This window comes from Vipera ursinii (genome assembly GCF_947247035.1).
Source record: "Vipera ursinii genome assembly, chromosome: Z".
NCBI classification, from domain to species: domain Eukaryota; kingdom Metazoa; phylum Chordata; class Lepidosauria; order Squamata; family Viperidae; genus Vipera; species Vipera ursinii.
The window spans coordinates 104942186-104963260 of record NC_139517.1 but is presented as its reverse complement, the minus strand read 5'-3'; the positions used below and the strand labels follow the sequence as shown (position 1 = coordinate 104963260).

The window sequence follows — 21075 nt, the reverse complement described above, 5'->3', positions numbered from 1 at the left end:
TCTAGTGTCTGAGGAAGCAACAGATGAAGACCTTGCTTCATCCTGAATGTTCTCCATGTATTAAAAAAAAGTAGAAAGCCATCTTCTATAATACTACCAAGAAAACATGCTAAGAGTTATTGGGGGAATACAAGATATTTCTTTATGTCTCCCCAAACGAGGTTAACAATAGAAAAGAGGATGGGAAACAAACCTATAGGCAAGTTATTTTCAGCATTTGTTGGTGCTTCCATTGCATACCAGTCCAAAAGAAACCCCTTTCCATTTGCATAAGAATCAGAGATGAATTGGAGAGTGACAGAGTTTCCAGAGGAGGTGAAAGAAGATGGAGCTACCCCACAATATGTTCCAATGAGACGTGAATGTATGTTTGGCCCATCATAAATCTGCAGGAATAGATCAAGATTTGAAATTATTGTTAAAATGTCCATAGTTTATGTATATATTAGAAAAAAGTTAATAATAACTCGCTTTAATTGGCTACTGAATGCATGTGAAACTTACATATTTCACATGTAATTTTCTGTTTATGCTTAACATGTCTTTTGCAAAATTAAGACTGCATCTGTGAGTCTATCCATATTTGAATTACCGGTACTGGTCTGAGATTACTGATAAAGAAGTTGCCTTGATACTTATTTGCAAATACTTGCAAATATGTATTTGCATACAATGAATTCTTACCTTCAGCTTATCTTTATAACAATTATTCACATCCTCAATATCCATTTGTGAGATATCACCATGAATAACTTGTGTTTCATTCACAGTTATCATCCACTGATAGTTGGAGAAGTGAGGGTACTTTCTAGGCCATAGTGGAGAAGCAATTTGTCCATCTGTTCCTATAATACTATTTCCAAACACTAGAAAGGAATAGCAAGATTGATCCCTATTTTAATTATATAGTGTATCCATAAGTATATTGTACAGATTTATAATACAGGTAGTCCTTGACTTATGACCATTCATTTAGTGTTTGTTCAAAGTTACACTGGCACTGTGAAAAAGTGACTTACAACCAGTTCTCACACTTATAATTGTGGCAATGTTCCCCCCTCCCCATTATAAAAAATTGGATGCTTGGCAACTGGGATATATTTATAACAATTGCAATGTTTCAACGTCATGTGATTGCAACTTGTGACTTTCCTAGTTGGCTTCTGACAAAGTCTATGGGGGAAGTTAGCCATCCTTAAAAAACATGTGATTTACTTAAGAACCAGAGTGATTCACTTAAAGATTGCAGAAAAATTGGTATGGTAAAATTCGATGTGACTCATTTAACAACTGTCTTGTTTAGGGATGGAAATTCCAATCCAAATTGTGGTTGTTAATTGAGGACAAGCTACATTGCATTTATAAGCTCTCAGTAAACTTGTTGGCACTAACTGACACAATCCTGATTTACTGAGGAGGCCCTTTCTGTGTGCCATGGGTGGACATTGGTCAGAGAAGAACAAAAGTACTCAGACAGGATGCTGAAAGTGGTCACTTGGGGAGCAAAGTTCCTAATTGAAAGCTTCTTATGGGCTTGCCCCAGGCACTTTAGTAGGGATTTGACATGCTCCTTCTTCCTTTCTGGGTTGGGCAGTAAAGGTGTCCACATGTACATGGTATACTAGAGACTGTTGCCTTCAGAGAGCTCAGTTTGCTATCTTTAATGTTGACCAGCAATATGCAATTTCAAGTAATGGTAATCTTTCATCTTCATCTTAACCAAAATTGGAAAGTTGAGATGATATTAACAGAAGATTCTTTCAAAAAGAATACTGACTAATATCTCTTCAAATGCAGGAGGATTTTCTATAAAGTGGAACGTTACTTATCTCCACTATATCTATTGTTCTCTACAACTATTAAAACATTTGTATATCAGATATTTCCCTATTTAGCACCAGCTAGTTCAAATTCTATTCAATGTACAATATAAAGTGAAAAGATCAAATATAGGACTTTGAAAATGTGCAAAAATCGAACACATCAAAAATACAGATCCCCCAGTTAGGAGAAGGCTAGACAACAGATTTTTTTTTTACTTGAAATACTGCAACTCCTTAAAAGCTGTGTTTAATCTGTGCTAATATCTGCAGCTTTGATCTCTTGCATCAATAGCTAAACAGCCAAGTTCAGTATTTCAATATTTTACCCTCAAATCAAAATCAAATATAATTTAGTTCACTATGTAAGAGTGTAACGATAATATTCTCAGATTATTGTTTATAAACAGAAATCAGTAAATACTATAATTCATCTGAAACTAATCTCAAAATACAGGCATTGATTTTAAATCTCATACACTTGAGCAAATTCTTACTTATTGCAGATTTCAAATTCCCTGTTTTAAGTGGCAAATTTACTGTCCTTTAGATAATTAGACTAGATAATTTTTATCCTCAGTTGTTAGCTTACTATAATGGGATTTGTGGTCCAAGGTACATGTAATCCTTGACTTTTCGTTTAATCACTGTTTCAAAGTTACAACAGCACTGAAAAAAGTGATTTAAGGCCATTTTTAACACTTACAACCTTTGCAGCATTCCCATGGTCACATGATCAAAATTCAGATGTTTGACAACTGACCCATATTTATGATGGTTGCAGTGATCGGAGTCATATAATCACCTTTTGCTCCCTTCTGACAAGCAAAGTCAATAGGAAAGCCAGGTTCAGTTAATAACCATGTTACTAATTTAACAACTGCAGTGTTTCACCTAACAACAACAAGAAAAGTCGTAAACTGTCTTGCTTAGCAACAGAAAATTTGAGTTCAATTGTGGTCTTAAATTGAGGATTATGGAAGAAACATAGACCTATTTTTTTCAAAAGAAGAAATCTTGATAGCCTATCATAGCATATATTTTTCTTTTTCCACCTTCCAAAAAATTTATAATAATGGAATTCTTTTGGAGTTGAATATTTACTTACAATGGGAAAATGTAGCCTGGAATCCTCTTCTACTGATAGAGCCATCTGAGACAAACTTCACCCAAAGGATATGTCCAGTAATTGAGGTATAATTCATTGGCAAAGAGTTCCCACAGTATCGTCCCACCAGAGAACCACTGAAATTACCTTCCCTAATTTCTATGTAGTCTCTGGTACAGCCTTCACTTTCTTCTATCTGAAAGTCCCTGAAAGGGTTTTAATTAATATAAGTAAATTAAAAGTACAAAGTTCAATAAAATAATAATTTAATAGAATTTCAAAACTTTTTTTCTAATTGTCCAATTTTCTTTCCATTGTTACTGATAAGAAAAATATCCTTGTTTGATTGCTATCCTAAGTTTGATTGCTATGTCATCTGATCTCCAGAATGGAAGGGCATTACAACAATCCATTCTTGCTCTATCTAATGAAAAATGGGCCAAAGGTCTTAGTCGCACTTATTCTGAAAGCATCACTGTACCCTTGGCCGTTCCCCTGTATTATTCTCCTGACAAGTTAATTTTTTTAATGGAAATTTTTTTAAAATTTTTTTCATTTATCTAGGATAAAAATCATTCTTGCCAATCTGATTTATTTATTCTGGAGATCAACCATATGTGATCTGTTGTAGCACAGCATTGGAATCCTGCTAAATAGTGCCTGTTAACATGCAAAGCAAAATAATGAATTATAAATATTATTTTGTTAAAGAAAATCAAATAATCATTTGGTGCTTATTCTATGATTTAAGATTATACCACCAATCCTTATTTATTTGTTCTCACAGCCCATCAAACCTCCAGATCAAATCGTAGTCCAGTACAATTCATTTTAAATGACTTAGAACGCAAAGAACCATGATCACATTTTAACAGTGTTATCTATCACATTTCATCAATTCTTTTAACTTCAGGTTCTCCAATATACAGTAATGGAAAGAGTAAAATAAAGTTAGCCAACTGCATTGCTGCATTTGCTTTAATCTCTTTTGTTTAAATTTAAATTTGTTATTACAGATGTAATGACTCAGACACTCCAACTTTATGTAAGGCATTACCAGATATATTATTTGATAGAGGGAGGAACCCCACGCATGTTATTTTGCATTTTGAGGATCCAACTATATCATTAAAGTTGATTTGATGAATGCAAAGCTTCAGTACTGCCTACTTCAAATTCAGCTTTTATTTCCATTATAGATGGAGCAATTTTTTCAGCTTTAGGACAAGAAACTCTTCAGTTGGGATTTCTGTTTTTGAACCGCCCATAACCAGAAATTTTTTTTTTTTGCCATATTTTAAAAGCTTTGATGGGGTTTTTGTTTTATAGTTTTTCCAAGTGAGTGTGCATTCTTTTTCCCTTAAAATGTATGACTCAAAACCCCTGACCCACATGTTTTCTGATTTAATTGCAAATGAAAGGGACTGGGCTTCAACTTGATTTCAGGCTGTCTCAGACAGAAGCTGTATTTCTGTGCATGTTCAGAATACAGTCCTTGTCTTACCACAGTTCATTTAGTGACAATGACACACTGAAAAAAGTATCTTATCTAGTAGGACATGCATTATTTGCAGATTTTTTAAAATGTTAGGTATATTCTTTTTATTATTGTTCTAATATAGAAGGATGAATTAATTTCCATTTGTGTTTCAGTTTTTGAAACTGAAGCATGATGTAAAGGTAGTCTTCAACTTACAACAGTTCATTTAGTGACCACTCAAAGTTACAATGGTTCTGAAAAATGTGACTTATGACTGTTTTTCAGAGTTACCACCTTTGAGGCATCCCCATGATTGACAACTGGTTCATATTTATGACCGTTGGTATGTCCCGGGCTCATATGATCCCCTTTTGCGCCCTTTTGACAAGCAAAGTCAATGGGGAAACCAGATTCGCTTAACAACTGGGTTACCGGCTTATCAACTGCAGTGATTCCCTTAACAACTCTGGAAAAAAATGTCGTAAAAAGGGCCAAAACACACTAAACAAAAGAAATTTTGAGCTCAATTGTGGTTGTAAATCGAGAACTACCTGTATTCTTTCTTGAAAATTGTTGAATAAGTCCTGGTGTGAGGGAAGGATTGCTCCTAAATGTACTGGTTTAGCATAGTACAAGAACCAGTTTGTCTAATGTTTATGGCCCTGGACTAGGAGTGGGGAGAGTTGCTTAATAACTGAAATTGAACAAGTGACTTTGGCATAGTCACTACTCTCAGCTCAGGAAAGAAGATAAAGACAAACCACTTCTAAAAAGGTACAGTGAAAGACCTGTCCTTGTAATCACCAGGAATAAAGGCTGACTTGTGAGGAAAGAAACAAAAACCATAGGAATAGAATAGAATAGAATAGAATAGAATAGAATAGAATAGAATAGAATAGAATAGAATAGAATAGAATAGAATAGAATAGAATAGAATAGAATAGAATAGAATAGAAGTACAGTAGGGTAGGGTAGGGCAAGGCAGGGCAGGGCAGGGCAGGACAGGATAGGATAGGATAGGACAGGACAGAATAGGAGCTGGAAAGGACCTTAGAGGTCTTCTAGTCGAGCCCCCTGCTCAAGCAGGAGGACCTATACTGAAGTAGCCGAAGGACCACTCGGGACGACAGGCTAGTTCAACAACAGGTTTATTAAGAGCAAGACAAACATAGAATAACTTGTCCGGCTTTTATAGCCGGCAGCTGGTAGCGAGGACCAATCAGCGGTGTTCATTTTGGCGCCCTGTCAGGCAGGGACCAATCCGCGTCGTCTTTTGTTGACAGCTCCGGCTTCCGCGTGTCTTGGTGTTTTGACAGCCGTGAGCTGTCAGCGGTCGCGCCTGCGCTGTACGGTGGGTGCTTTGACAGCTCAGGCTTCCCCGTAGTCCGGCGTTTGACAGCCGCGAGCTGTCAGTGGTGGCGCCTGCGTGGTGCGAGGAACTTTGACAGCTGTCAAAGTTCCCGCGTGTATTTCTGTCAGGCGGTTTTACTTATATATACTAGGCGATGCCTTCTTATTTGTACTGTTAACATATATATACATTGAATAAAGGAATGTTTACATATATAATACACCCCTTACCCCTCCCCTGGTTCGTTTCTTCTTTCTTGGATGTTTGAACCTGCCCACTGATAGTCTTTTAGGTAGGTGGGTGGTCTTCGATTCCTGGTTGAGCGGCGAAGGGGTGGTGGGTGTTCTGGTTCTGGTTCTTCGTCTTGGTGTTCAGCTTCCTGGTTTGGGATAGGCCGCATTTCCGGTGGGGGTTGTAAGTCGGCACTGGTTGGTTGCTCAGAAGTGTGTGGTGGTTGTCTGGGTCTGAGCTGGTCAATATGGCGGCGTATGTTGCCCTGTGCTTGCGTCGCTACAAGGTATGAGATGGGCCCTGTTTGTTTTATTACTGTCCCTTGGACCCACTTGTTTTTATCTGTGTATGAACGTGCCCATATTAATTGACCCGGGTTGAGTTTGCGGCCGGGGTGGGGGTGCTGTTTTTCTTCTGGGGCTGTGTCAGGGTGCAGTCTGTCGAGACGTGTTATTAGCCTCCTCCCCCATCTTAATTCTGCTGGTGATTTGCTAGTTGTAGAGCATGGTGTTGTGTGTTGTGATAAGAGGAACTGGCTGAGTCGCCTTTGCCAGTTTCCTTTAACGAATTTTTTCAAGGCTTCTTTTGTGTATCGTACCATAATTTCAGCCATTCCGTTCGACGATGGGTGGAACGGCGCAGACGTGACCAGCCTAATACAATTCCTCGTAGCGAAGATCTGAAATTCACGAGAGGTGAATTGAGGTCCATTGTCAGAAACTATGGTATCAGGTAGGCCGTGTGTTGCGAATATTTTTCGTAAGGCTTGAATAGTGGCTGTGGACGTTGTTTTCCTAAGGGGTGTGACTTCCAGCCATTTGGAATAGCTGTCCACTACAATTAAGAAACTTTGGCCCTGGATAGGTCCTGCAAAATCTATATGTATACGTGACCAAGGGTTCCTAGTAGTCTCCCATTTATGGATTGGTGCCTGGGGTGGTTCATTCCTGGTCTCCTGACAGGTGTAACACCCACCCACATACTGTTCAATTTGTTTATCTATGCCGGGCCACCACACATAACTTCTGGCCATCGCCTTCATTTTTACAATTCCAGGGTGCCCTTCATGTAAAATGTGCAATGTTTGGTCTATGTTTTTCTCTGGTATGATGACCCTATTTCCCCATAGCAGGCAACCTCTGTGTGTTGAAATCTCATTTTTTCTGTTATAATAAGGTTGGAATTGGGGTTGTGGGTTTTGAGTTGGCCACCCAGTTGTGGCCCATTTGAGGACTCTGGCAAGTATTTTATCTTTTGTTGAATTATTGGCTATAATGTTTGCAGTCAGGGGGCATTCTGGAAGTTGGGAGATTGCTAAAATCCCGCTGGCTGGGGCTGGGTCTGAGTCCCTGGTTTGTATGGGCAGTCTGCTGAGGCAGTCAGCATGGCCCAATTCTTTACCTGGTTTATGTATTAGCTGATAAGAATAGGCTGCTAAAAATGTTGACCATCTTAAAATTCTCGGGGAGAGGATTTGTGGAGTAGTTTTATTCCAAGTAAATATGCCTAGCAGGGGTTTGTGATCTGTAAATATAGTAAATGGTCTTCCATACAGATAATCGTGAAATTTTTTGACCCCTGCCACTATCGCTAGGGCTTCCCTGTCAATTTGTGCATAGTTTCTTTCAGCTTTGGTCAGAGTGCGTGAATAGAAAGCTATGGGTCTTTGTGTACCGTCCTTGAATATGTGACTTAATACCGCCCCGATTCCATAGGGAGAGGCATCGCAAGCGATGCATATTGGGGTGTCTTCCCTGAAAAGGGTGATAGTTGAGCTGTGACAGATAAGCTTTTTTAACGATTGGAAACTGTTCTCATGTTCCTTGGTCCAGGACCAAGTTGTACCTTTGTCTAGGAGCCTATGGAGCGGCTCTGCAATAGTGGCTTTGTGGGGAATGAAGGCATGGTAAAAGTTTAACAGCCCCAAAAAGGATTGAAGCTCTTGCTTATTCCTAGGGCTGGGTGCAGTTTGAATAGCCATTAGTTTTTCAGCGGTGGGGTGGATGCCCTGGCTATCAATTTTATACCCTAGGAATTCTGTAGAAGTGACTCCAATAGAGCACTTCTCCCGCTTAAGTTTGAGACCGGCTTCTCTGAGCCGGCTCAGCACAGCTGACAACCTGTCAGCTAAACTAGCTTCGTTTTCCCCGGCGATGAGAACATCGTCGAAATAGGGGCAGACCCCGGGTATTCCCTTCAGGGTCTTTTCCATGATGCCCTGAAAAATACCCGGGGCTGCAGATATGCCGAATTGTAGCCTCTTTACTTTAAAAGCACCGCGGTGGGTGACAATAGTTTGAGCTTCCGCGGTGTCGTCTGTGACAGGCAGCTGTAAATATGCCTGTGTGAGATCAAGCTTGGCGAAAATGGTGCCAGAGCGGATGGAAGCAAATACGTCCCTTACCGCTGGCACCGGGTAAGCATGGGGGCTGAGGGCTAGGTTGACTGTCGCTTTATAGTCCGCGCACAGTCTCACTTCGCCATTAGGTTTGATTGGGGTGACAATAGGGGTCTCCCAGGTTCCCCCTTCTGTTGGCTCCAGTACCCCTAGTCCCACGAGTCGGTCAAGCTCGTTTTCAATTTTTTCTTTAAGGGCGAAAGGTACCCTCCTAGCTCTTATTTTAATTGGTTGAATTGCTGGATTTAGTTGCAGGGAAATGGGGGAACCTGTATATTTCCCTAAAGTGCCATCGAAAACGTCGGCGTACTTTTCGCAAACTGCTTCTAGGCTAGGTGTTTGAATGGTATTAACCCCCGTTAAGGCGATGCCTAGTGGAGTGAACCAGTTTAGCCCTATTAAATTGGTACGGTTCCCTGGCGTAACTAAAACCTCCAGGGGACCCTTGAACCCCTTATACTGCACCAGGACCTTGGCTTTCCCTTCCAACGGAATAGGGGTTTTCTGGAAGTCTGCAAGGTGTACCTGAGTTTGTTTCAGGGGGATTTGTCTTCGGCCTTTCTGACAGATTTCCTGATAGGTTGTCAGCGAAATTAATGAGACTGCTGACCCTGAATCTACCTCCATGTGGCAGGGCACCCCCTGAATTCTGACCCAGATCTTAACCTTGGAGCTTATGCTGTTTACCCTGTCAATTGTCTCTACCAGGGGGCCTGGTGGGGTTTCTCTGCTGGCCTGGGCAGCCGGCCTACCTGGGGGGTTTGCCTCCACCTCATTGATGTTGTCCCGGCCCTTGCTACGGCACACCGGCTTGATGTGGCCAGTCTTTCCGCAGTTGTGGCATTTCGCGTTCCTAAAACGGCAGCTTCCTCGGGCATGGTTGCCCCCGCAGCTGGCACAGGCGGCCCGTTGTTCGTAACGCGGTGGTGGCGGAGGTGGGTTCCTGGATCCGCGGCGGTCCGACGTTTTTCCCCTCCTCGGCTGCCGGTGCTCCATCCTGCGCTGTAGGGCTTCTCCATCGGTGAAGTCTACTGACTCTCCGCTGTCGCTGAAGGTTGCGCTTTCCTGGTAGACGGTCGCGGGGGTCTCTGGGGTCGTGTTCGTCGGCTTCTTCTTGTGGCTGTGTTCATATGCCATGATCTCCCTGGTCAGCTCTGCCAGGTTCATGTCGGGTTTGGACGTCAGTTTCTTCTGTAGCTTCTCGTCCCTCAGACCGATCACCACCTGGTCTCTGATGCGGTCTTCCAGGTCGGGGAAGGAGCAGTTCCGCGCGGCGTGTCTGACCCCGGCAATGAATTCGTTGGCGGGCTCGTCCTGCCGTTGTTTCTTTTGTGCGAATTGCACCCGCCAGTACAGTTCTGAACGCGCTGGCATGTAGTACTTGTTCAGCTGGTCCACCAGGTCAGCGTAGGAGACTTCCGTGATGGGCACTGGGCTGAACAGCCCGACGGCTGCGTCGTACACCGGGGGCCCGCTGATGTACAGCAGAGCGGCGGCCTTTGCTCGGTCGTCAGTGATTTTACTGACGAGGAGAAATCCCTCGACTTGGCCGAGGTGCGATTGCCATCTCTCGGGATGGCGGGTATCAAACTCCCTCACACGGCCGAAGTTTGCCATGTCGTCCGGTCCTGGGTTGCTCCGATGGAAGTTAAAACTTCCGTGACAGCTCTTGCCGGGAACTCTCTTCCTCGGCCGTGACTTCAGCTCCGGAGCGATCCCACCCTCGTCGCCAGTGAAGTAGCCGAAGGACCACTCGGGACGACAGGCTAGTTCAACAACAGGTTTATTAAGAGCAAGACAAACATAGAATAACTTGTCCGGCTTTTATAGCCGGCAGCTGGTAGCGAGGACCAATCAGCGGTGTTCATTTTGGCGCCCTGTCAGGCAGGGACCAATCCGCGTCGTCTTTTGTTGACAGCTCCGGCTTCCGCGTGTTTACATATATAATACATATACCATCTCAGACAGGTGACTGTCCAATCTCTTCTTAAAAGTCTCCAGTGATGGAGTCCCATTATTTCTGGAGGCAAATATATATCACAGTTTAATATAATTTATTTATTTATTTATTTTAATTCCATTTATATCCCGCCCTTCTCCGAAGACTCAGGGCGGCTTACAAGCTTAGCAGTAGCCTTCATTCTATGTATATGCCTGCTTATTAGGGCTTTCACACACACCCCCAAGCGGCATTATTACAAAGTCAGCTTAATTGCCCCCAACAATCTGGGTCCTCATTTTACCTACCTCGGAAGGATGGAAGGCTGAGTCAACCTTGAGCCTGGTGGGATGCGAACCTGCACTAATTGCAGGCAGCTGGTGTTACTTAAGGAGGCATTAGCCTACTGCTCCACCAAGGCTCTATAATGTAAGTGGTACTAAGCAGACTCTAGAATTTTGATATCAAAATAATATTGTATTTTTCAGAATGGCAGCCAGTTTTGAATTAAGAATAAAGAATTAATGTGCACAGTATTTGTATTTTCAGATTTTCTTCTGTCTTCAACAGATGTATATAGCCATATGACATTTCATACAGGTAGTCCTTACAACCAACAAAAAACAAAACAACAACAACAACAAAAGAGATCAGTACTCAAACTTACAACTGTTGCAGTTATAATTTTGTAAAAGTTACGGTTGTAAAATCAGGGTGGTATCTATAAGCATAGATTTCAGTTGCCTGAAAGCTGACCAGGATAATATGCAATAGAAAAAATAAAATAAAGCAAGCCTTTTCTTGCTGTGATTGCATTCACTTTCCAAGTTGTGGGTAGTGTTTTACATGCCAGTAATTACATCCTTCTAAACCCAGCATTTCCTTCCTGCTGCTCCATTAAAAAATTAAACAATAACTCTTTGAACAATTGATTTACGTGAAAGACAGCTGGAGCCGGTTGCCAGGGGAGCTCAGAAGACTCCAGACACATTCAATGTTCAATGGATAAGGCTCAGGAAAACTTGGGCTATTGAAGGCTCCTCTCTCCATATGGAAGGTACCCCCACAAGCTGTATAGGAGAAGCAGGAGATGAGACATGGAAAGTAAGACATGGAAATGGAGAAAATAACCTTAGTAAAATAAAAGAAAAAGCATGGAATTCCCCTTAGCAAAAGCAAATATTGTTTGAATGCTACAGCTTATAACAGAAAATCCAAGTTCTAGGAAATAAGTGGCTTCCTTCCTCCATCTTAGAAGTAGTAGGCTTCAAAGTATGTTTTATATATTTGTTTTATATACCAGATTTATAGGCCACCCACACCACTCACAGATCTTATCTGTCCAGATCACAACTGTTGCCAATTTAATACTGTTGTATCAAATAGACGTACAGTGCAGAACACCTGGAAATATGTTCATAATTTTTCCATTACATATTCAAAATGAACAGCTCCTTATTTGCCAGACTTACCTGATGCAATACCTTTCATACAGGATTCCAGTTGCTTCCCTAAATCCTCTTCCAACCCAAACCCTGAAAAAACCCCTTGTTTTGTTCTGTTGGTTCTCAAACCTGGATTGTTATTTAAAGGCCATCTACTTCCCATTGCAAAATCAGATGAGATGAAATGATGATTTGATCTGATAAAAGCCAGTTTGTTGTACTGATTAGGCATCAGGCTAGAAACTGAGAGACAGCAAGTTCTAGTCCCACCTTAAGCACACAGCCAGCTTGGACCAGTCAATTTCTGACAGACTAAGGAAGGAGGCAATGGCAAATCTCTTCTGAAAAACTTTGCCGAGAAAACTGCAAGGACTAGTCCTGATAGTATCCAAGAATTGGACAAGATTAAATGAAAGAAAGGGGGGGAAATCAGTCAAGGAAAAGGACATTTTCTGAATGGGCTATTCTACGTAGCAAACTAAAGAACAGAAGAGTCAGCAAGTTCTGGGATGCTGTTGACAAAAGGCAAGGTAAATATCAAAATATATAACTTTTGAACCACGTTATTTGCTTCTCTGCTATAGGATTGGTAAAGAATCTTTTTGCTGCATTGTGCCTGATGTATTACCCAGGCTATAATGTTAATTTCTAAAAGCTTCTGATGACAACACTTATGCAGGCAGAATGACTGCATCTTCAAAAGTTGTTTGTCCTTATACTACAAGAGTTCGCATTTCTTCTTACCAGATGTTGATGCAGCAAAGGTGGCATGAAATCCTTTTGCTGTGGTGGCATTATTAGAAACAAAATTGATGGATAAAGCATTGCCAAAAGAAGTAACAGGAAGGGGCATAGTGGAGCCACAATAATGTCCTGAAGAAACAAATGTAAGCATTACAAAGCCAGCATTGCACTATATTGCATTCACACTTTGAAAATAAGATACAATGCCCACTGCATACGAAAAATATTTTATGTCTTTCTAGTTCATTGTTAATATCAGAAATTGTCAGTCTGTTTTTATGTTTCCTCTGTGATGTCCTACTTCATCTTATTCAACAGGATATCTTGAAGAACGACATTTTTCTCAAAAAGTTTCAATAGCTATATATTCATTCCACTGTTCTCATTTCTGGCAAAAGGAGAAATTAAAAGTCATTCTTTTTCCCTTTGTTACTCTGAATAGCTCTCTCTCTCTCTCTCTCTGTCTCTCTCTCACACACACACACACACACTTTGGCAAAATTCAATGAACAATGGCTTAACTGCTATGGACAATGAAAAGAGAAGGTGACTACACTAAGCAACAGAGCAGTCTCATCTCTGTAGCACACAGTAATGTATCTCATTATGCGGAAGACCTGTCATCTTCCAATTATTTTTGGATTTATCTTCCTTATCTTCCACCAGCCTGAGGCAATATAATCAATGGCCAGAATTAATCGCCATTGCTGTCTTCAAAAAGTGGAGGGCTGTAGTTTTCCTATCCTGCTTACTTTATTTATTTAAATTTACATGCTGCCAAATCCATTCAGATTTCTGGAAGCCTCAGCATTAAGTCAGCTATGTGCTACTTTCCAGATTTCTTTTCCTGAAATATAAAAATATCATTTATCTTTTAAAGCAGAGGTGGGAAACGATGGCCCTTTATGATAGGGCTTTTCAACCTTTTCGCAGATTGTACCACTTTTAGGACATGACAATATTTGAGCACCACCAGTGCTTAGCAAGGTGTCAAAAACTTGATGACTAAAAAAAGAAGGAGGATTTTGGGCTTTACTGGTTAGATTCATTTGTTGTTATAAAAATGGCTAGTTTATAACATTATGGAAATGTAAAAAGTTGAAGTTCAATGTTAATACTTCCTTCTACTGCAACAGAGGAAGTCAGAAGTCAATGCCTTTTTTTTCTCTTCTCCCCCTCACTTTTCCCTATTTCTCTCACCCTTTGCTCGCAAAAGCCCCCCCTCCCTCTCATCCTTTGCGCACAAAAGCCCCTCACTCACTCTCTGATTCACTCACACTTTGCTGGCAAAAGCTGCTCGCTCACTCTCTCACTCACTCGCACTTTGCTCGCAAAAGCTCCCCCCTCTCTCTCTCCTCACCGCTTTGCTAACAAAAGCCTCTTCTCTTCGCTATCTTTCTCTGTGTGATTTTTTTCCTCTCCCTCTCCCACCAAAACCTGCTCCTTTTATAGCTTCTCCTCTCTCTGCCCTCCTCCTCCTCCTTTTTTCTGCTGGGTGCACCAGAAGCTCCAATCGGCATGTAGCTGCGCTCGCAGATATTAGGGCTTCTGCTGAGCCCTGCAGTTCCAGCTGATCTCCTCCAGGCCTGTGCAGCGCCGCTTTAGCTCGTTCCTTTCCCCACTACACTTGGCTAGGGGTCATGTACCACCTGCCAGGTGCTAAAGTACCACCGATGATGCGCATTGAAAAGCCCTGCTTTATGACTTGTGGACTTAAATTTCCAGAATTCCTGAGCCAGCCATCGTTTAAAGTGTCATTATCTCTAAAGTTCTGCTCTGAACAAATAAAATCTCTGTTTAAAAGATATAGACAATCAGTACTATACTGCACATTTCTCATACCTTGCAAAGGAGCATTGGAATTATCTCCTTCCCGAATTTCTACATAATCAGTGCTGCAGTTAAGCATGTCATTTTCAATGTCGAAATCAGTGAATGATAATGTAATGTGGTTAACTGTTGAAAAAGAATGGTACAAACATGAGGAATAGTAGTGCATTTTAGAGATGACTGAACTAAACTGTCATCCTTGATATTATTTATTAGATTAATTTGGACAGAACAGATTACTTATGAATGAAGATCTGCTGTGGATCACACCAAAGTCATATCTAGTTCCAGCATTCTATTCTATGCAAGAGGAGATGGCCAGTCTGGGAGAAGGAGGCCTTCGCTATTAGGTGGAGGCTATTAAACTGGCGGCACTACTTAGAAGGGAGCAAGGTGCCTTTTGAAGTATGGACAGATTATAAAAATTTAGAGGCACTAAAAACTCCCTGCAAATTGTCCCCAAAATAAGTGTGATAGGCATAGTACTTCAACCATTTTAACTTTTTACTCTAAAGTACATAACAGGAAGAAAAAACTTCCTAGCTGATGCACTCTCCCAGTTGCCACTGTACAAAAGCGAACGCGAAAAAGTTCACGAGGCAATTATCCCAGTCCACAAACTGCAGCCCAACTCACACCTCGCAGGACCCCTAATCCTGATGACTCCGGGGTAAAGAAAATAAAGCGAGAACTCCTCACTGATCAATGGTTTAAAGACAATCAGGCATCCCTAACATGCAGGGATGGTCTGGCTTACAAAGGGGAAAAATTGTACTTGCCTGAACCTCTTCGTCTTAATGCCCTCAAACACAGCCATGATGTCAAACAGGCTGGACATTTTGGATATCTAAAAACTCTACATCTCACTCGCCAGCAATTTTGGTGGCTGGGACTAAAACGAGACGTAGAAAACTATGTCAAGAGCTATACTGTATGTGCCACCATGAAAAGAATCCAAGGAAAGACCCCTGGGTTACTGCAACTGGTGACTGAACCTTCTCAACCATGGGAAGAAATAGCTATGGACTTTATAGCAGACCTACCCGACAGTAGAGGAAATACTGTCATTTGGACTGTGATAGACCTATTTTCAAAACAGGCTCACTTTATCACCTGCTAAGGATTTCCATCGGTTCAACGCCTAAGTTGTTCCTAAAACGTATCTATCGACTACATGGCACCCCTAAGCAAATAATTTCGGACCGAGGGGTGCAGTTCACAGTGAAATTTTAGAGAAACTTTCTTAAATTAATTGGATCATCTCAAGGCCTATCAACTGCTTTTCACCCGGCTACTAACGGAGCTGCAGAATCAGCCAACAAAATGGTGGAACAATACATTAGATGCTACGTCTCTTACCAACAAACAAACTGGACCGACCTCCTCCCTTTTGCAGAGGTGACTTACAATAATTCAGCACATAGCAGCATCAGCTACACTCCTTTCCATGTAGCCACAGGGAAAGAATTCAACCCCATACCGGAATACCCTCAGTTACCCTCCACTTCCCAGACTCTTGACCATTGGGTGAGAGGTTGGGAAGAAGTTTGGAAAAATACAAAGGTGGCCTTAAAAAAGACTTTTGAGACCTACAAAAAGCAAGCTGACACAAAGATAGCTCCCCAAAGAACATTCCAAGTTGGGGAAAAGGTCTATTTGTCGACCAAATACTTACGTCTTAAACTACCCAATAAGAAATTGGGACTGAAATTCTTGGGGCCTTTCCCCATTGTGAAAATCATCAACCCAGTCACAGTAAAATTGAAACTACCCAGACTTTTGGGAAAAATTCACCCGGTGTTCCATTGTAGCTTGCTGAAACCTTTTCGAACCTCCACTTTAAGACCTCCCGCTAAGAAAGCACCTGGACCCCTCATGGTAGCAGTTCAGACCCATTATGAAGTGAAACGTATTCTTGACTCTGGAAATTGCAATACCTAGTACAATGGAAGAGATACCCATTGTCTGAAGCCATTTGGGTGAAATATACTGATATGAAAGCTGACAGATTTATCAAAAGGTTTTATGAGAAATACCCCAACAAACCAAAAGCCAGTTCCTAACTTGTGTTTTGTTTACATTACAGGATCTGTCCTTTTTGTAAGGGGGGCCGGATGTCAACGCTGCTAAGATCGAATGTTATTGCTAGACAAGAGATTTAGTTTAAGGTTGGGAGGGGGCATGAGCAGGATTGCACCTTTCAAGGCCGTCTCTAACTAGAGAAGATAAGACCTTGGCGGGTTTCTAATGGAAGGGAAACTGATTCTTTAAATTAATAGGAGAATATGATTAATGACAAAATTAGAAAGGTGGAGAATTGTGTTTTAATATATTGTGCAAGGGGCAGAGATTTCAGATTCCAGCTTCCTTCAAGCAAGCATTTGCCGGTGTATTAGGCTAATAAAGGACTTTTAAGGTAAACAATGCCTCAGAGTCACTTCAAAAGCCCATACGTCGGAAACTTGACATCGGGTCCTCAGCCAGGCACAGGAGCCTAAAGCTGGTTAATAGAAGCAAATGGCTGACTTCAGAGCAAACCAAGGCCTGCAAGGACCTGGCAGGATGGATTGGGGAGTCCCTTTGGTTGGTTGTAAGGGTGAACAATGGCAGGGGCACTGCAGCATTCATAATTTTGAAACTATGTCTTAAGTACCTTTTGGGTGTTCTGTCACAATTTCAAAGAAGTCGCTAAGTGACAGATCGTAAATTGAGGGCTACCTGTACTGTCACCTGTAAATTTAATTCCAGTTTGCATATCTATTTTTCTTATGCTCACAGGATTAGTTTATTATTTGTGTAATAATCTTCTTTATGCCCTATAGAATTTTCATGGTGTTTAATGCTGAAAAATTAAGGCTGTACACTAAATACTTTATCTCATTTTGCACCAGATTGCACCACATTAAAAACCCATAAGAAGAGAATAAGAGATAAGTATCATTGATGTTTCCCATCTAACAGGATGCAGGATTTCCTACAAATAAGAAAAGGAGGAATTCTGCATTGTTTATACAGAAGAAGAGAGGATATTAGTCATTCTGCTTTCTCAGCAGGGAGAGATGAATTTGTTAACTTACATGGTTCTTGGGCTCGAATAATCCAACTACAGTTCTGGTTATTTGGGTATATTGCTGGATACAGAGGAGAAGAAATGGTTCCACCAACTGAATCAGCTTCTAAGGCACTTCCACAAACTTTGGAGTAATAAGAAATATGCAGATGTTAGAGTGGCTGAACTGCAATGAAATTGAAGGTTATGGTATAGATCTCAAAATGAGTAAGTTGGCACGGTAGAGCCAAAAGAAATATGATTACAACATAGATAAAAATCTACTGGCATCCATCATGCTCTGCTTAAAACTTTACACAGAAAAGCGTGTATCTAGAAAGTGAGTCACAAAATCAATATATAGTTGGAAAAGCACTAAAGGGGTTTGTATGCTCACTGCCAACATACACATACAAGTTATACATCTGCAGAGCTATACTAAATGTGCCTCTTTTCTAAGATTCACATTTGGGAGTATTCAACTCGTTGTCTTGTGAGTAGACTCTGTGGATGAAGCTAGATTGCTATTATTAACTCTCTACAACAAAATAGACACCTTACATGAACAAGCTCCTAACAGCATTGTATGAGAAATCTGGTTTGAATAAGCACTGCAGTGGTTTTTTTTAAAGAAAGCATTAAACAGAATCAGCTTCGATTTGATTCCTGCATTTTTTTTAATGGAAAGTTTGGGGGTATATAGGCTTTATATTAATTTTCTCAATATATATATATATATATATATATATATATATATATTTAATTGTAAATATTTCCCAGTGCATGCCTTTAAATATATTTTACAGATATAAGCAGAATTTATCCAGAACTTCCCTGACACCTACTTAAATGTAATTACATCAATGTATGTTTTAAAAACTAAAAACAATATAAATAAATGTTTAGAACACAAAACATATAAACTGAAGTAGTAAAAAGTTTTATTTATTTATTTATTGTATGAAAAGTTTCTGAATTCCTTTTAGGATCTATTTTTTTTCTAAGTTAACATGTTTTGTTTCCTGGGAAAATATGGATGTTAATGGTGTGATTTCAACAAAATGTTTTGGGTGAACTGCACCAATTTATTGTTCCAGTGTTTTTCTTTTTTAACATTCCTAGTTCTTTACAGATAGTCCCTAGAACAATGTTTCTCAGCCCTGGAAATGCTACGTGTTGATGTCCACTTCCAGAATTCCCCAGCCAGCTCCTCTACATGGGGCACTCAAGAAGCTGTTGTCAGTTGGCATGGGCAGGCCAACATTTGTGATGGTTTGGAGGAGGGAATGGATTAATTTCTTAGATATTAGATTGTGTGTATGTATGTGTGTGTGTGAGTATGTGCATATGCATGCTTTTGAGTCAGTATTGATTCCTGGTGACTGTGCAGACTAACCCCTGCAGTTTTATTGGCAAAGTTTTTTAGAACTGGTTTTCAATTGCTGCCTTCCTAGGGCTGAAAGTGACTGGCCCATGATCATTCAGCTGGTTTTTTTTGTCTAAAATGTGTCTAGAAGCCACCATCACCTGGATTCTAGTGTAGTGCTTTGACCATTATATGAAACTGATTCTCATTTACATTTTTTTTAAGTATGCAAGTGCAAAAATTGGGGGGAAATATCCCTAAAGGTATCATTTTTTGCCTCCCTCTAGAGGGCACATTTGGGGTGCTGGTAAATCTCCATGAGGGCCTGTTGCCCATCTGTGACCCAGAATATTGAGACTCATCTGAATATTTGGCCAAACTATTTTTCTTCACAGAGTTATGTGCTGTTGTATTTAAAACTTCCAGCAAAAAAACAACTGTTAATTGTTGCTATTGTCCTAAATGAATCAAAAGCCTTAATACTTAAATGCCTTTCTGACCAAGATTTTAATCTAGCAGAAATTTTAGATCACTGAGAAACTTGCCTTCAGTGAACCAAGCTCGAAAGCCTTGGAGATGTACAGATGAGTCAGAGCGAAACCGCACAAACATGGTATTTTGGGTAGATGTGAAAGGAGAAGGCTGCCGCACACCACAGACTTTTCCAAGAAGTTGAGCTTCCCTATTTGGACCATCAAAAACCTGTATGACAGAAGAGTCAATACAACTTTAAAATCACATAGTTTACAATTCCAACATTTTATAACATTTGAAATATATTATATAAATACATTACCTGCAAATACAAATATTCCTATGTAGTACCAGTTTGCATGTGTCTTAAAGGCTAGCAGGAGTCTTTCCTTATTCTCACAATAAAATTGTCCCCTCTTTTTGACATGATTGACCATCCCAGTTCCTGTTTTCTATTAGATCTTGTAGAAAAGATCTATGTTGCAGGTACTATCAGTGAGGGACCTACATCTGTTGGGACCCAGGAGATGCGCCTTCTCTGCTGCGGTATCCACCTTGTGGAACATCCTTTCCTTTCAAAATTAGAATACAAGGCCCTTAAATCAAGGCTATGCTTCCAGGCCTGGGGCTCTCATGGAACTGGAGATTTATTTTGATGGTTTCATTGCCCAGGGTTAGTAATTTTGTTTTTATGTTATTTATTATTATGTTTAGATACTTATCTGTTTTATTGGCTGTTTTATTTACCAATAAAACTGCCCAGGGCCCCCTTTGGGAGGAGATGGATGGCTATTTATGGTTGATAAATAAAATACAGAACAGACCCATTTTTGCAAAATATGAGTAGTTACAGCTATGTCTATTCATTATAATAGTCAAAAATGAGAAGGAAGGAAATAATCCTGCAGATGTTCCATAAATAAGACTTCTGCTCCAAAACACCATCAATACAGTGTTATGGACTCTCAAAGGTGTGGATTTGCTTTCAGGCTGATTCAGATTAATTGAAGGGAAATGTGTGGTGTGGCTTGCAGCATAGTTTAGAAAAAGCTGTTACACTAGCCAACAGTCACTTATTCAATAAACCATAGTTTAAGTACTTAAGTAAAAAATGCCTGAGTGCAATGTGTGAAATACTCTTTCTGTGTTTATTAAAGATAAAGGATTCACTGTTCAGTGTCCAGTTTATGACATTCCTTTTTCCTACCCTGAAATTTACTTTTTTAATGAGATGAAAATGTATTTCCCCTAGTATGTTTCTGACTAAGCTGTTCTTTTTTTTCTTGAGAAAGATAACATTCCCTTTCCCTTCTTGTTCTTGTATTTCAGAAAATGTAAAGTCCTTATTTATTATTGGTTAAACATCACCTTGAATCTTTAGCAAAAATAATAAAGTAATATTTATTTTAGTGCAACTATTATACACTAGTGTTGGTTATGAATGTAATTACAGATTACTCAGTTGTTTGCATTTTCCTTATATGTTTTATGCAACTTTATAGCTAATACATATATTATATAATTAATAATTAATAGGTAAATTTTAAGTGAAGTTGGATTTGTGCTCAGATTCAGCAAGTAAATGTCACGTACCTAATGAAGACGGCAACCACAATTGTGAAATATTATTGATCATGCATTAATTAAAAGTAAAAATCTCTAAATAAGTACATTTTGTCCTGATCTAATTAGAAACATTTTTAAAAAGGAATGTTTGCTTAAGAACATTTGAGTAATAAGCCAATATTTTTTTTTCATTTTATGTATTGCATGCATATTTTGAGAGTGGCAGGATTTTTTCAAGCATGGTAGAAACTCTGAATTTTAGAAATGGACTCTG

At 40.2% G+C, this 21075-nt stretch overlaps 1 protein-coding gene across 1 annotated transcript in view; it reads right to left on the bottom strand.

Moving 5' to 3' along the window:
* Window positions 1-21075, bottom strand: part of CUBN (cubilin) — a gene marked incomplete at its 5' end in the record, with an annotated part of 213224 nt that overhangs the window by 55802 nt on the left and 136347 nt on the right. The window contains 8 exon segments of the mRNA XM_083379037.1: window positions 194-386; window positions 685-866; window positions 2929-3134; window positions 11265-11397; window positions 12517-12645; window positions 14359-14472; window positions 17424-17540; window positions 19307-19463. Of these exon segments, the coding sequence (XP_083235163.1) occupies window positions 194-386; window positions 685-866; window positions 2929-3134; window positions 11265-11397; window positions 12517-12645; window positions 14359-14472; window positions 17424-17540; window positions 19307-19463 (1231 nt within the window).